The sequence below is a fragment of the Embiotoca jacksoni genome, unplaced genomic scaffold (assembly GCF_022577435.1).
Source record: "Embiotoca jacksoni isolate LCO1_2020_lvr unplaced genomic scaffold, fEmbJac1.0.p SCAF_7, whole genome shotgun sequence".
Taxonomy (NCBI): domain Eukaryota; kingdom Metazoa; phylum Chordata; class Actinopteri; family Embiotocidae; genus Embiotoca; species Embiotoca jacksoni.
Window position 1 is genome coordinate 6,284,060 of NW_027185425.1, and position 17,185 is coordinate 6,301,244.

Consider the following 17,185-nt stretch of genomic DNA (forward strand, 5'->3'; position numbering starts at 1 on the left):
TTGGCCCTGGTCCAGGGTTAAAAATCACAGAGATCAACTCAGTCAATTAAAAAAAACTAAAATACCCGTAAAACAAGCAAGTCTGAGTTTATTTTGTGAGCAAAACGAAATCCAATGAATTAATTAAAATAAAACAAATTTTGTTAAGGCTCAGTGAAAGCGTAGGTGCTGCTGCTCCTGTTATCAGCGCCACGGAGATTGTGTGAGTGCAAGTGTGTGTGTGTGTGTGTGTGTGTCACCAGGGGAAAAAAAATACATCAGACAGACCCCTGGAGCAGCTGTTGTCCCCAGTGTGCCCAATGCTTAAAACACACACACAAACACACACACACACACACACACACACACACACACACACAGAGAGAGTTATGCAGCATTTTCTTCTGCTTGCACACACTGACACGTGGATATAGGCTGCTGCTTACGTTCTACACCAACCTACCCATAAAGTTCAGGAATAGAAACACACGCACGCACACGCACACACATTGTTGCTCGCTCTATTCAGATCTATGAAAGCCAGAATTCAAGGTTTCCTTTACCACCAGAGGATCAGATTTAAAAATATTCAGTGCTGTTTAGGGTGACTGCCTACAAGCAGACCTGGAGCTTCATAGAAACGTTTGTGTGTGTTGAGGGATTTTGGTCATCATTTAGTGTTGAAATTAGGGCCATAACACCTCCAGACGGTTTCGTGCATGAATTTAAACCATCCCTCTCCACATCTGCTCTCAACTCTGCTCGGACCCACACTCACCTCTACTTCAGCTCATTAGAAATCCTCAAGGGATCGTGCTTAGATACACATTCTGGAGGACCTCGGTTACCTCTCCGTTCCCTCAAACACGTCCACCAGATGTCTTGTTTTACAGTATAAATCTTCCCTTCGTCTCATCCCTCGCTTCTCCTTAACCCTCGCCTTTCTGCCTCACCTCATGTCTCTGATTTGCCCCCCGCTTTTCAATCTCTGGTCGTCTCCCTGGGGGTCAGACGGACAGATGCGCAGCCTTGTTCTCTCCCCAAACACACACACATACGCACAGGCACATGCACGTCTGACCTCATTTCTCCAAGGAGGCCAGTTTAGCAGAGGCTATGAAAAGACAACAGCTGTACAGTTCAGAGAGAGAAAATGAGTATGAAAGGAAGACAAGAAAATCCCTCATTTATTCTTTAGAAGTTTACAGACACAAACAACGCAGCTGGATTCTTGAAACTGTTCTACATGCATTAAGATTGCAATTATTTTCTCATTAATCTTTCCAATGATGGCAGGACAGAGCAGTTCACTGCAAGCTCAACTTCCTGCTCTTTAATCACACCACAGTAAATTCAAAATCTGGCATGAAATGCTTCTTTTGTTTTTCTGTTATTTATTTGTTTTTGTTTTGCTGTTGTTTTTGTTGTGCATTTACTGATTTTCAGAAATGTATCACTTGTTTCATAATCAACGTAAAAACAAATCATATGTGGTCAATCTTTTTTTTAATGAATTATCTACGGGATTTTGTTTTGGCTGTAATAGGTGTGTGCAAAACAGCCTCAAAGTATTTGTAGATGTAAGTTATGACCTCAAGGGAGATGAAAAAAAAACAACAACTAAAACAAATCATTAAAAGTGGGGCATGAAAAATGATTAACTTGTGAAATATTTTAACTATTTTCAAGAAAGCTGATCAATGAAGGTAAATCATTGCACTGCTGTGAAATGAAATTATGCAGCTTCTATTTTCTGTGTTTACTTCTCTTGAAATAATACGATTAAATGGAGCTTATTTATGAATTTGAAATGGCCCTGTAGCCCAGAAACTCCAGAAACATCTTCGGCATCGTTTGTCTTTCATTTGCATCCTGATTGGTTGCCCTCAGACCAAGTAATAATATTTTTTTAAGGCATGTGCCAGACAGAGACCTGGGCAGGTGCTAGTGTAGGTGTTGTTGGAGTTGAAAGTGATTGTGAGAAAAAAAAAAAAAAAAAAATACGAGGAGAAAGTGCTTCAGCACGCCAAGAGCCAGGGGCAGGAATTAAATCCTCTTTAGGATCTGGCAACACCACCAGACTCTCCTTGAATCTGTGTGTGTGTGTGTGTGTGTGTGTGTGTCTCTTCACTATATGGCATAAATACAATTACACAGTAGCATCAAAGGCGCTGGTCAAAAGGTTTTTCTATGAATATTAATGTCAGGCAGACAATTATGAATAAGCAAAAAACACTAAAATATACTTTCTTGTTGTAACTCTTATATCAGTCAAACATGAATCAAAGCATCGTGGAAGCTCAAATATACACAAAGAAATACAGCCAATGGTAACAAACTTTCCTGCAGAAGGCCAACAATGCACCAATAAATGTTCCTTTTGCAATTCCATTTATTTATTATTTTAATCGGAGAAGTGAGCTGACACATGGTTCAAGGATTCAATGAAATAGTTACCATAGATGAGATAACTGACACCACTTTAATTTTTTGCCAAAGCCGACTAACTTCCCACAGTCTTCCGATGAATCCGCATAGCAAATAAGCAGTTCAAAACATTTAGTAAAACTACAACTTGTTGTATCTGCACTTTTTTTAAAAAAATTTTTTTATAAGAATTAAACAAAGGAGATACAGCATGTTAATCTGTGAGCTTTAGAACTGGAAAGCAGATTTGTTACCTCTGGACAGAGCCAGGCCAGCTCTTCACCCCCGTTTCCTGTTTCATGCTAAGCTAAGCTAACCAGTAACTGAATGCTGCTTCACATTTGCCAGACAGGAGATTAGTATCTTTTCATTTAACTCTCAGCATAAAAATAATTTAGTGCGTTTCAAACTATACCTTCAACGTCTGATATATAATAAATTGCCAGATACAGTATTTTATAAACAAAATAACCACCTAACGTTCAAAGATAGAATTTAAACCCCCAGATTGCAGCTCGTTGCAAACTCTAACAATAATGTTTACTGTTCCATTTATTCAGTTGTATTAAAAGTTGTATTTATACAATCCAATTGATTTTTAATACAATATTTGAATAAATAACCAATCAGATTGTTGCTGTTAATATGAATATTTTGACTGTTGACAGTTAATAAGGAGGCACTCGGCACCACATTGAATAAATAAAAACACAGGAGATGCCCAAATAGTTTAAGAAAAGAGAAAAATAAACTGGCCTGTCACTAAAACTAAAAAATGTTCTCTCTCAATCACTAAAACACACACACACACACACACACACACACTCACACACTCACACCCGCTTTAACTGCATTGGACAAGCCGAAAAGGCACAGGCCGTTTAAACGGCCGGCACATGTTACTATCTGCCTCCGTGTCTGAATCCTAACTGGCATGCCGGCCGGCCGACGAGTTACAGGCTGTTAATTGATTTATCGACTGGCCAATAAAATGACTAACTGATTATCACCAATCAAAATGCCGATTTGCAACACATGCCTGAGGCAACAAAAGTGTCTTTAATACATTTACTACTGTACACGACAGACTGTAAGGTGGAATTTATATGCTGCAGCGCAACAGAAGTAAAAAAAAAAAAAAAAAAGCCAGGAAAAAAAGGGGGGAGGAGGGACTCCAGCCGACTTGTGTTAACAGAAGCAGCGACTTAACTACATGCTAGTAAAAGCTGATAAATATTTCAGAGTATAAGTCGACACACAGCATGCATTGCTGTTTGGAGGACGCCCTCCTCCCTGCATATGTGTGTACCTCAGGTGGAAACAGCCTGTATTATTAATATTTACGTTATGAAACTCTGTGATTATGTTCGGTCCAACAATATCTACAGTATGGTTGACAACTCCTTCGGCTACCTAAGAAAAAAAATATCACGTCTTCTATCTTACGAGTTAAATTAACGACTCAGCTTGACCAACAAAAGGCAGCTGTAAAATCCTTTTTTAAGCTGTAAAATGCTAAAGCCAAATATGATGTAGGGGAGTCCGTGCACTGTAGCGCTGTTGACGGCTCTTCGGGGTGGATGTTGGCGCAAACCTGCTAAATATTTTAAGAATGTAAAAGTACCGGTGTCTTCCCCATATTCGTTCAGCGGTGGTGGACCTCTACAGAAAACGAAAAGAAATACATTTAAAAATACGGATTTCAAAAACCTCCTGCATCTTACAAAAGCCCCACTGCTCGCATTGTGAGCTGCGTGTTAACCGAGTGCAACGTTCACATTTTGGGGCGGCAACAGCTCGCCTTGTGTGTCGACTTACTGTAAATGTAACTCGCTGACACCTGGAGTAAAAGCAATTAATACAACGCTCACAGGCAAAAATCTCTCCCTCCATCGCTCACCCTTTCTCATACCCACTTCTCCTTCTTCGCTCACAACTGGAAGCTTTCAGCAGAAAACGCCGCTCTTTAATAATTTGTAGTCATGTGTCATCGCGCTGGCTACGGGCACTTTTGGCTCTCAGATATGGCTGCTGATACAACAAGCGCACCGAAAAACACTTTCAACTGGAATGCACGAAACAAGCGTGGCAGTCTTAAAAACAAGCTATCAGCAAAATAATCAGCTGACAAGAAACAGAGACGCGTGCAGGATGGTACGACAATAGTAACAAGTGAGCAACAGCCTGAGAGAGCAGAACGTGTTAGTGTCTCACATGCATGGACGGATTCTGAGATAATGGGCCTCTGGGCGAAGACATGCATAGGCCTCTTCTACACAGGAGCGACTCCCTCAGACTGCAAGAGACAACAGAACGCCGGAAAACCATGAATTGTTTTGTCGTCATTTTCGACAACAATGTGATAGTTCTGCATTTTATTTACGGTGGTTTGTTGTCTGTCTGTGAACATGCTGTCTCTTTGTGATTGTTTTGTGTCTCTTTGTGATTGTTTTGTGTCTCTTTGTGATTGTTTTGTGTCTCTTTGTGATTGTTTTATGTCTCTTTGTGATTGTTTTATGTCTCTATGATGTCATTTTGTGTCCCTGTGATTATTTTGTGTTCTCTTTGTTGTCGTTTTGCTTTTTGGGTCTCCGTGCCATTTTTTTTTTTTTTTTTTCTTCCCTGTATTTGCCGTCGAGGACCGACTTTCCAAAAAGAAATGTGCCCGAATTGATGTGAAATGACCCCTTTGGGCCTCTGGAACTGTTCACGGGAAGGCCTGTCCAGTAATCCATCCACATACGGACACCCTCTCACACACATGCACACATATCCTGAGGCTGACTAGTACATAACATATGTTCATTGCAGTTGAGTAGCAACAACCTGTTTGGCACCAAGATAACTCCTCCTGCTTTTTTCTCCGCCATCTCGGCAGGAGAGACGAGCTTCAAGTCTTCAAAGTCTCCGTTTGTGTTTGCGTGTTGGTATATTGTTGATCCACAGTGAGCGCAGATGCGTGTCGGCTGTCGCCGTGCGTCAGCGTCGAACGGTTTGTATCCCACTACCGCGTCAGAACAGTTGAAGTAACACGTCGGGGCCCCAGTCCATGGCAGTCTGAGCCACAGCGAACACGGCCGCCCCGAGCGTCGCCGACAGCCCCCACACTGCCATCTTTACCATCCTGTTCCCCTTCCCCCACAGCTGGCTTCGGTCCCCAGACAAAGCTGCTCCCAGGTCTGTGTGTCCAGAGGCTACGAGCACAGAACAAGGAGGAGGGGGGGGGGGGGTCAGACTGCAAGGAGCACAAACCCGGTCGGGTCAAGAGGATTCAATGTGCTCATGGTTGAACCGAAGCAGAATTAAGCTGCATTTTGTAGTAAAAATTGAAAACCAAAAGGGGATGAAGGAATGTCACAACACCAGGAGCAGAGACAGGAAGCGGACAACATATCACAATACATTGAACATAAAATAACCAATACGGGCTTTGTGAGCTTTGCTGAATAGTATACTCACATTAATTACCTATAGTTGCATGCAGTGTGCAATAATTAGGACGTATTTACAAAAGTTATAATGGTCAGATGTTCTTGAAGCTGTTTTAGAGAGTTGTTGGTTCAACTTTAAGGTCATTTTGGAGGCTTACTGAGAGACATGTTTATATCAGTGAGGGGAGACTAAATATTAAATTCACCTCTCTGTATAAATAAACAAACTACGGCTTCCAAAATGGCCGTGAAATTGAACCAACACAAATCTTAAAAACAGCAAAAACTGAAAATTGTAACCTTCATTAATGTTTATAGCAGAGCTGCATTTAGACTGCAATAGTTTTTGTATTTAAGTTGTGTTCGTCTGTGTTTAAATGGTGGCAATGAATTTATAAGATCACTGATTTCTGTTAAAACTGATATGTATTATGGGCACTGAGGGAATCACATATTTTGAGCAGCAGGTGGGACAGACATTTTGACAAAATTAAAGCAACTCAATTCAGCCAAGCAAAGCCAGAGCTGAGACAATTCAACAGGTCACGTTGCTTTAAAAAGTTATGTAGTACTGATATAAAAATCAGTTTTACACTATCATCTCTTTCAAGTGTTTTAAAACCTGTAATTACACCCAACACATCATTGATGGGTGTGGCCACATTTTTTCCAGAGATTTCCACCAAATGTGAGTGAAAAAAGTCTCCTTGAGTTAGAATTATTTTGTAAAACTACATGTTGACAAGTTTAACATTAAATAAAAACCGAGAGGTATTTACAGGATGGGAACACACTGAATTCTGGTCATAAATTGTTTCAGAAATGGATCTGAAATCGTTGTCTGTTAAGCTTGTTGATTGTAATTCATTGTTTGCCACTGTCTGTCCGTTATGCACTTCATCTTGCTCCTAATTGAATTTTGATGAAACTAAAGGGAATTGTGAGCATCAGTTTAAGTATTGCATTGTTTGGCCTGAGGGAAATGCTACAAAATTTTTTTGATTGCCTGTACATCACAGACAATATGTTAGATGCTGCTGATCAGAATCTCACAAAGCCTATGGGGATAATGCAGCTCTTTGTTCTGTTCTGGCATATTTAAATCTGCACTTGATTGGTCTAATGGGGGCGCTACAACATTTGTTTAGTTGTTATTGATTGGCCCAAAGGGGGACAGCGTTTGCGGGGGATGACATATTTACTGTTGCCTTGTTTTAAAGAGATGTGTTCCTATGAAGAGCACCAAACATGCGAGAAACCGAGGATCCATCTAACGATTTTGGTTGTGTAGGAATGTCTTATTTATTTATTTTTTAACAATTTCTCTGACGATATTCATGTTTGCCAACTTCAAAGAGTAAGCAACAAAAATTCACTTTTACTTTTACTCATTTACAAGTGTGTATCTACTGTCTGTATGTGTGGAGTCCTTCTTCAGAGTCAGTAATAAGATTACAGTGACTAGTTTTACCGTGTCTGGGGGTGGTGGAGCCATGGGCCTTGGTGAGGCGCTGGAGAACAGAGTCTGGCCTCTGGTGGAGGGTGGAGAGCTGAAACGCCTGGAAGGTGCTGATGGACAGGCTGAAGAAAGAAAGCGGAGGAAGCGAGGGATGAAGAGGCAGAGTTAGTCGGTGAAGAAGGAGAGGAGAGTCAGGGTCTAAGGTGAAGCGTGGAGCAACTGAGGTGACATGAAAAGATGGACTGATGGGCAAAGTGATGGATAAAGACAGGTGAGGCAGAAAGTGGAAGATAATTTGAGAGAAGTGCTAAGTCAGTAGCTCTTGTGTATAGAAGACTATGGGTGTAATGTATTGTGGGACGTTAGTATCTTTCAGTGTGTCAGTGAAGGCCTTGTGTCACTTCCTGCCCTAAGCAATGACTGCAGGCCCCACTGAAGGTCACTGACAGCGACAGAGAGAGAGAGACTGATGGCTGTGGATATACACAGAGAGAAGTCATGTCTCTAACATTTTACTCCTCAATAATAAGAAAAATGGGGGAAAATGGTCACACAGATGGTGACACACACACACACACACACACACACACACACACACACACACACACACACACACACACACACACTCAATGGCCTGTGTGTGTTTGCAGCACCACTGGATGATGGAGTCAGGATGTGCTTTTAGAGCATCTCCTCTTGGTTACTGAAGGAATTACATCACACTACCTCCAGTCAAAATACCCCACCTCAAAGTACCTTTACATGTTAAACTTTTGTATTACAGTTATGTTTGCTAAGAAGACAATACTGTTTTATGACAGATTAATCATTTAAGTCATTTATTAAGCAAAACATGTTTAATATAATTGTGTTTCTAGCTTCCTTAATGCGAGTTTTTGCAGCCTTTTTCTGTTTTATTACTGTAAATTGAATATCTTTGGGTTTTGGACTGGACAGCCAACTTACTGGTTGAGTTTCATGTGAATTAGACCGGTGCGTAAAGGTGCAGCGTACAACATTTTGATGTGGTTTGAGTCCTTTTAAAATAATTTTTTTTTTTTTTTTTTTTTTTTTTTTTTTTTAATTCAAACACATTTATTTGAGGCTGTAGCCTGAAGTCAAGTGTTCACTGAGTATCAATCATTACTGCGTTTATTAAGTAGTATTACTTAATTAAGCATTATAATTTCAACTGTCGTCCCCTCACCTCTTGCGAGATTGCAGCGCTGCCCGCTTGGCCAGCAGTGACGGAGGGTACTGGTCAAACAGGTCCTGGGCCTGGCCGATCAGGAGCTCATATGGGAGATCCTGGGGGATGCGAGAGAGGAGGTGGTGGACCATGGCCATGTCACACTCTGTCTGCTTCACCTCCTTCTCTCTGTGCAACACAATCTGAGGAAGAGAGCAACGCTTACAAGTTTGAACCCTGAAGTAGAGCACTCGGGTCAAACATGAAGTAGACGCTACATATTGGACATTAGCTGGTTTCAGCGCGAATAGATCGGTACAGTTGGTGCGCAGCAGTGAAATGGGCAGACGAAGAGTTAAACCCCCATGCTGAGCTCTGTACCCAGCCTTGGAGGAAACATGAACTACATTCTGCTTTGTTGTTTCACACACTTCAAACAGAGCTCTCCTTTTGCCCAGCCCCCCCCTCCAACACACACACACACACGCACACACGCACACACACACACACACACACACACACACACACACGCACACGCGCAAGCAAGCAAGCAAAATTTGTACTTTTGTTCTCACTAATCAAAATGCACGAACTCTTCAATTAAAAAAAGGACTCCCCACATACAAATAGACAAATACAACACAAAAGGATGCGTATGCACACGTAAAATATATTATGGCCACAAACACACACATATGTTCCAGTGGTAAGTGTGAGCAGCCAGAAGAGGCTGTTCCTGAGAGGAGCAAATGAAAAAAGTCCAAATGTTTTCCCTTTGTAATCTGTCTCTGTGTCTTTCTTATTAAAGCTCTCACATCAGCCAGCTCTCCTTGTTCTTCTTTTTCCTGATGCTGTCTTCATCTTTTTCCTTTCTCTTTCCTCTTTAATCCCCCCCCCCCCATCTTTCTCTTTCTCATCTGTTCACGAGGAGGCATCTGAAGAACTAGTCTGGTGACCCCACTGTAGTTGGTATAAGTGTGTGCGTCGCAGCTTGTATTCATGTGTCCTGGATTACTGACAAAACAATGCCTTTGGCTCTCGCTCGTTTCCTGTAGGGAGTGAGTCTTTCTTACCGTAGCAGCGAGGTAGATGGGCATCAGTGGATGAGAGGCCAGGAAGAAGTCGTAAAGTCTCAGGGTGTGTTTGAACTCTGGTAGGACATGACCGTACCATGTGATGAGCCAGGAAAGTGCAAAGATGGTTCCGACCTCCGATCTGCAAAGAAACGGCAAACACTCAAAGAAGTAAACACAAATGAACCACTTATGATGAAAGAAATACTTTGATGTTTCCATTTTAGCTTATTTCAATACTTTTATTTTAATCTTTTTAAAACAAACTAATATGGGTCTCATTTTTTTTATATCAAAGTTGTATTTAATCAGAAAAGCCTCATTCAGATTTTAAGTTCTTTTGAAAGCATGTTTTGGCCAAGACAGGTGGTGCAAAAAAAGTTGAAGTCTACAGACACATAAAAGGCATTGAAATCTAAAAACCTGCTTGACATAGATCCACCACAAGGAGAAGTTCTTCACAAGTAATTCATACTGTACCAAAATTAATCAAATCTATTGTTTATTGGACGGCAGGAGATCATTTTATGGTAAGGTATGCTTGCAAAGGGTACCGATATAAAGTATGTGCAATCTGAAGTCAGATAGGTAAAATGTGAAGCATCACCAGTATGATCGCCAACACTTCAGACATTACTCCAGTTCTGGCCTCTCTCCACCGGCTCCCGGTTGGTTTTAGAATTGATTTTAAGATTTTGTTGATCACTTTTAAAGGCCCGCCTGGGTCTGGCCCCAAGCTACATTATTGAAATGTTAGCCCCATATGAGCCAACTCGCAGCCTTAGATCCTAACCCTTAACCCTAACCTCGCAGCCTTAGATCCTCCGGCGGGGCCCTTCTGGCCGTTCCAAAGTCCAGACTTAAATCAAAAGGTGACCGTGCTTTTGCCATTAGGGCCCCTCGACTTTGGAACGACCTACCTGAGGAGATAAGGCTTGCAGAATCATTGACTTATTTTAAATCACTTCTTAAAACACATTTTTATAGAATTGCTTTTAAGTGACGTCGTCATTTTACGTCCTTTTATGCAGTTCTTTTGTTCCCCTGTTTTTGTTTGTTTATTTTATTAATTTATGTATTTGTTTGTTTTCTATTCCATTTGCTCATTTTGGTTATTTGTTTGGTTTTCTTGTATTCATTACCTTAATGGTATGGTCTTTTTTTGCCTCCTGTTTTCTTAAATGTTTTCCGGTATTGACGTTATGTACGACTATGCTTTGCTTCTCTGTAGAGCACTTTGTAAACTCTGTTTTTAAAGGTGCTATATAAACAAAGTTATTATTATTATTACTTCAACAAAACACCACAAAGGTCCTGATCATTTTATCATTTCAGCTTGGAGGAGGTCAAACGATCACATCCAACACAAAACATCACGTTTGAACACAGACAAAAGTCCAGACCTGTCTCCGCATGTGCATGCCTGTTATCAAGTAATCAATACACATCTACAAGTCATGTGACGACACTTGCGCCAGCTCCATTCACTGACACCACGTGGCTAAAAACTCGGGTCCAAGTAAACATTTGTGACAAAGTTAAAGAAATTCCCGAAAGGGCTTCCTGAGATATCACGTTCACAACAGTAGGATGGGTGTACAAATGCAGACGGACAGACAAACTGAAAATATAATGCCTTTAAAATGCTTATGCCTGCCTTTGTAGACCTGAGTTCAGATGTTTTTGGCCACAAATACTGTTCAAGGTCAAGAATAAACTTGCTCATTGCCTTTAATCATTAGGCTTAACCCTGGGGTCAAGAACACTGCAGTTTGCAGCATTTTTTTTATGATCCCACAAATTTCTAAAGAACTGGCTGCACAGAATTTGTTGTTTTTTTTACCCTCACATACATCCCCTTGGCGTATTGTGTGCCGATATAAATAGGTAGTTATTTTTGACTGAGTCTCAAGTAAATTAGTAACTCTCCGAGGTTGCTAATAAATATTGGATAGGAACATGAAGGGAAGTTGAGGGATGAGTGCTGGAAGAAGGGATAGACTAATGAATAGAAGTCAATGGGAGTGATGTACCGGGGGAGGGGTAAACAGAAAGAGCAGAGAGCAAGTAGCATGTGTCATGGGAGGAACAAAGCGATAATATGAAGTGGGAGAGAAAGAAAAGAAAGAAAGAAGGAGGAGCTGGAGAAAGAGTAGAGGATAAAGGAGACAGAGATAAGAGGACAGACAAGGGGAAGAGGAAGGGCGCACTAAAAAGAGCAATCCAAACTTTGAAGTGGGGTTTTTGTTTATCCTGCCGTCTTTCTTCAAGTGCAATGTCTTGTTGTTTTGTGTTTACATGAGTGTGTATGTGAGCAGACAGGTAGTTTGAAAACTTGGAGGATGCTACGACAATATCAGTTATGAACAGGCAACAAGACAGCAGAGGTACTGCAGACACACGTAGGCATACATAAAATACTCTAAAGGACAAATCATTGGCTTGCAAAAATTTCTAGCCCCGGTCCGAACTACACGCACATCATCGTTAACCGGTAGCTGGCTGCATCATGATTAGTCTTTCAATAAACTTCAGATGGTTCATGTATCATTTTTTGGCTGATTTCATTTCAGGACCTCACAAATAAAGGTAAATGTTGTTCACACCTTGTTGGGACAGACAGGCCTCTAAAACAGCTGTTGGACCATCTGACACCGGAACTCCCCAATGAGATCACTACTGATGCATTTTCAATAATTCCAACAACAAAACAGTGACTGTGAAGCTTACAGGGAAACGTCAACACAGTGGTGCCCTCTAGTGGTTGTTACTTCTCCTGGTGACGGCACCAGATACCTTTTAATCTCTGCAGTTTTTTGTTCTTACCTGATCATGAAGTTATGTAATTCCAAATCGACCTGCTCCAATATGGGCATCAGATAGTTTAAAATGTGTTTGGTGCTGTCCATGGTGGGATCCATGAAATCCCTGTAGACAGAGAGGATCAGAGATCAATTAAAAAAAACTAAACGTCTTATTTTAACCTGATTAAATCTGACAACGTAAAACTTGGTTCGGCAGGGAAAATTATATAACCTGAGGTGAAAATTGGAGAGCGTGTCCAGCAAGGCGATGGCCATCCGCTCCCCAACTACCAGCAGCAGAGTGACGGCCACATCGTGGTAACCTTGGTAATAGTGCAGCTGAGAGTTACGTTTCAAAACCTCTAGTATGATGTCGATCAGCTGCTCCTGAAGCACTGCTCGCTCAGTGGCTGGCATACCTGAGAGACATCAAAGGAACAGCGCAGTTATCACAAACAGTGGTCGAAGAAATTCCAAGTTTTTGGTTCACTGAGGTTCAACACAGGTTCAGTGACTTCGGCCTGTAAACTGTACGTATCGTTTAATGGGCCCCAAGACGGTTCTGTTGTAGGGATTTAAAGGGTTAATAATGGGGTTTCCTAGCAAATAATTTGTATAAAACAGAGCTAAACCTCCTTGATGTACAACTCAAACAAAGAATTACAGTACATACGCAAAATATCTGTGACAGTCATTATCCTAATGTTTCTTTTTAGTGTTCAATCACACTAAGAATCGAATGTCATGAGTCCGGCTTTTTCCTCAAGATTTACAGTTTCTTCAGTTGTGATAGTTTACCAAGTCAACTTTACAGTAAATTGAGGTTGAATTTCATCCAGCCGGTCAGGTAGAAAACATAGGATACTTTTCTCTGTTGCATCCCGATTCTTTTTGACTGACAGCACAGATGTTTTGTAACATAAAAATCTTTTATGGTGAAGCTTTAACTGACTTCATTAATTACTTAACTTTCCCAGATAACTTGATGTTGTTTGATAAATGTCACACTAAGCTGTGCTTTTGTCTTTGGAGATAACACGCATACACACTCACCTTTAGGAAACCGCTTCATGGACCTCCTGACATCCAGGACTACTTGGTTGTAGTCCTTGTGGTTCTCCCTCACATCTCGACCTACAACAAAAGACATGTTGCATGTTATTAGTCATTCAAATCATTTGTACTAGTAAAACAAAGCATTATGTACAATGCACTGAAAAGTTAATATTAATGTCAATCGATCACCAACCGTATTTTTTTGTATTTGGTTATACTAACCAGGTTTATGTGGAAGATCATACACATTAATGTTCAGGAGTTTGGGCCACACTTTTCTCCTCAGTTCGTCAGTAAGCAGTCCTCCTTTACCGGCTGCTGCTCCCCTCAGGGTCTCGATGTCCACTGGATCTCTGTCCATTCAAAAGACACAATTGTACACAAATTATCAATGTGATTTATTATTTTAAAATATGCTTACACTGCAAAAAAAAATGTATACTAGTTCTTAAACCCTACCTCTCATTTAAAAAAACGAAACTAACACTGTTAATGGCTTATATTATTATATTTTCAACTTGTAAGGATTAACCCACTTTAAGATTCTTTCGGGAACTAATGTACCTTTTTTTCCTCAAAAGCAGGACATGACACTAAATGACATTTTTGCTGGCATTAAATCCTTTTAACAAGACAGTATGTGAATGTGGATTATCTACAAATATTGAAGTAATATTATTTAGATAACATACTCATTCCTTAAATAATTTGATGACTGTATTTCACATACACGTTCAACTCATCAAGACATAGTTTTAAGGGGTTTAATGAACATTGTTACTCTCCAGACAGTTGAAATACATCCATTTGTTAAATGTTTTATCCTCTCCACATCCACCTGCACTGACGGCAGCATTAATTTGTCCAAATATCCAAGTTGACCTCACAAAACTGTCCTTTTGTTCTTGTGCAGTTAAATCTGACTGCTTCTGCATCACGTTTTCTGCACTACTTCCCACCTGGTCCCAAGTGGCTCCTTACACTTAACTCATCAGAATTCTTGTCACAATATTCCTCGGAGAACATTTGAGTAGTTTCCATGTGTGAAATTATCCTAGCATGCGGGCGATGAAGGTCACCTGTGGATAAATGCATGGCCATCTAAATGTGGAACTGCATATTGGACGAGCAGAGCGGGAGGCTTCCCCTTTTGGGAAAACGCACCCTTTGCTGTGCAGCTGTATTGCTCATGAAAGCCTTTAGTACAACAGAAAATGTGAAAACTTTTTAAGATTCCAAAAATCTGGGTATTTTAATGAAGATTTGGGGGAGAGGGGAAACTATTAAGGAGTGAGGACATTATAACCACTGGGCAAATCTTAAGCCCCAGTGTCACTCACTGTTTAGGCGTTTCAAAGGGAACTACTTTTATCTGTTGTATTTCAACACCAGAACACAATACGTACACTATGTAGATCAGCACTTCAAATCAGGATGTCACATTACCAGCAACATAGCTCAGTAGTCTATAACAGTTAACTAATATGTCCCGTGTGTAAAGACTCAGTGGGCCAGACAGACAGACTGGTAATCTTTTTTTTTTTTAACCTGATCAAAGCCTGATGGATCTCAGTCAGCTTCTGTTTCCTCCCACAATCTGTGTCTGTGAAGAAGAGACAGAAATGACAAGAAAACAGAGTGAAGAGTAAGAAAGTGAATTAAACATGTCTCACAGTACAGTTTCTACAGCTGGAACAATTTCTTTCATCTGCACTAACGTTCACTGTTTTTATTAAACATTTAAAGCTTGACTTTTGCTATTTTGAGTCATCCGTTTATCTTCATGCAAACAATTCCACGATAATGAATCAAAGACTGATCAAAAGGTTACTGTAAATGCAACGCATTGAGTCTGGAGAGTTATAATGTTTTACAATAAAGTGTTGGATGAGAAACTGGGTCATAGCACTTCTCTTCTAACCCACCCAATTAAAAAAAAAAAAAAAAAAAAAAAAGACCGTTTCCGTCTCTCCGCCTGGCTGTCTGCTGTAACCGGGACTGGCTGACAGGCCGCCACGCAGGCAGCATTTAGGAACAATGTAGCGAAAGTTGACTGTCATCAAGGCGTGTAAACAACACGCCGGTGGGGCGGTCAGATGCAGGTTGAGAAAACAACGCTCAGATGAGTGTCTAGTTGTCTGGATGCAATAATGATGCACGGGGGGGGCGAATTAAACGGACAAAGAAGCTTTATACGACTACATGCATTTCCACTGTACGTTTATTTGAGAACTAACGCTAAGCTATTGGAGGTCCACTCACCTCTCGTGGCAGATCCATTCACCCCAACTCCTCCGTTTTGTTTCTTCCTCTTGAGTCTTTTCATCCCCTTTAAAGACAGACTACCAAATGACGAAGTTTGTAATGTGCCATAGACAAATAAAAGGTGTGTCTCTAAACAGGTAAAATCACACACAAAAATATATATATATATATATATATATATATATCTACCGCAACGATGAAGCTTCCGCAACAGCTGTCGCTGACAGAATCAACGTGGGACGGAGCACACTGCTCCGCTGCGATTGGTCAGAAATTACACGTGCCCCTTTGCACGTACGCTATTGGTTTATCGTCAACTCGCAGCGCAACCTGACTTGATTGTAGTTTTGTAGTCCTGATATTTGAGAGCTGGATGGTGACACGGGTAGGAGCTAAAAAAAAAAAATAATAATAATAATAAAAAAAAGTCCCAACAAAACCTAGTTTCAGGAACGAAAAGGTGCTAAAGTTCCCCCGCTGCGGACACACAAACACAATGAACGGTGAAATAGTTCCTCCGGTCCGAAAGAGCCTCATGGTTTACTTTGGACTGTAAATGTTCTAAGTGACACAATTAGTCATCCTTATGGTTTTTACATTTATACTTTTTTTTTTAAACCAAGGGACAGAATAGCCAACCCTTAAAGATTTAGACTAACTAACATTATAACGTTATTAAATTGACAATGCTGTGTGTGGTCTTCAACTTTCATGCATAAATGGCGTACACTTCTTTCACGCTCCCTAAATGTGAAAATATACTTACATAGGTGCATAATCCCAACAGTGACATAGATAGATAGATAGATAGATAGATAGATAGATAGATAGATAGATAGATAGATAGATAGATAGATAGATAGATAGATAGATAGATAGATAGATAGATAGATAGATAGATAGACATACAGACAGACAGACAGACAGACAGACAGATAGATAGATAGATAGATAGATAGATAGATAGATAGATAGATAGATAGATAGATAGATAGATAGACATACAGACAGACAGACAGACAGATAGATAGATAGATAGATAGATAGATAGATAGATAGATAGATAGATAGATAGATAGATAGATAGATAGATAGATAGATAGATAGACATACAGACAGACAGACAGACAGACAGATAGATAGATAGATAGATAGATAGATAGATAGATAGATAGATAGATAGATAGATAGATAGATAGATAGATAGATAGATAGATAGATAGATAGATAGATAGATAGATAGATAGATAGATAGATAGATAGATATGTCATATAACTCAGAAATTTGACCGCTATTCCGGAAATTCATTGGGACTTCGGCTCGATAGGGGGATGTCAGCTGCAAACACAGACCTGGCAACCCGAATGACAAAACGCACCTTGTTTATTACCACCGCTCAGAGGAAGGCGTCCCTGCAAACTCTCATTTAGCTCTTGTTGTGAAGCTGCAAGGCAGACACAGCCGGAGACGAGCGGTCTCGCAATTTGACCAGCGATGTCGG

At 40.5% G+C, this 17,185-nt stretch overlaps 1 protein-coding gene across 3 annotated transcripts; it reads right to left on the bottom strand.

Annotated features, from left to right (window-relative positions):
* Positions 1 to 1,133: 1,133 nt before the first annotated feature.
* On the bottom strand, positions 1,134 to 17,154 carry LOC138214996 (TBC1 domain family member 20). Of its 3 annotated transcripts, none has more exons than XM_069176905.1 (12): positions 17,063 to 17,154; positions 15,873 to 16,075; positions 15,681 to 15,747; positions 14,967 to 15,021; positions 13,641 to 13,771; positions 13,416 to 13,496; positions 12,595 to 12,781; positions 12,385 to 12,486; positions 9,559 to 9,700; positions 8,504 to 8,688; positions 7,309 to 7,418; positions 1,134 to 5,600 (listed from the first exon to the last, which is right to left on the bottom strand). In XM_069176905.1, the coding sequence occupies exons 3-12, from the start codon at positions 15,742 to 15,744 to the stop codon at positions 5,419 to 5,421; spliced, it is 1,239 nt and encodes a 412-aa protein (XP_069033006.1). In that variant the 5' UTR covers positions 15,745 to 15,747; positions 15,873 to 16,075; positions 17,063 to 17,154; the 3' UTR covers positions 1,134 to 5,418. The 3 variants fall into 3 exon arrangements, with proteins under 3 accessions (XP_069033006.1, XP_069033005.1, XP_069033008.1); XM_069176904.1 differs by having other exon boundaries at positions 15,681 to 15,760; XM_069176907.1 differs by lacking the exon at positions 15,873 to 16,075 and having other exon boundaries at positions 15,681 to 15,760; positions 17,063 to 17,128.
* Between the last annotated feature and the right edge of the window lie 31 nt (positions 17,155 to 17,185).

Coding starts and splice junctions, on each gene's coding strand:
- LOC138214996 (XM_069176905.1), bottom strand. CDS start 15,744: ATGAAAAGACTCAAGAGGAAGAAACAAAACGGAGGAGTTGGGGTGAAT. Junction 12,782..13,415: donor CATGAAGCGGTTTCCTAAAG/GTGAGTGTGTAT, acceptor GATGTCTCTCAG/GTATGCCAGCCACTGAGCGA. Junction 7,419..8,503: donor GCGCTGCAATCTCGCAAGAG/GTGAGGGGACGA, acceptor TTCTTTCTTCAG/CCTGTCCATCAGCACCTTCC.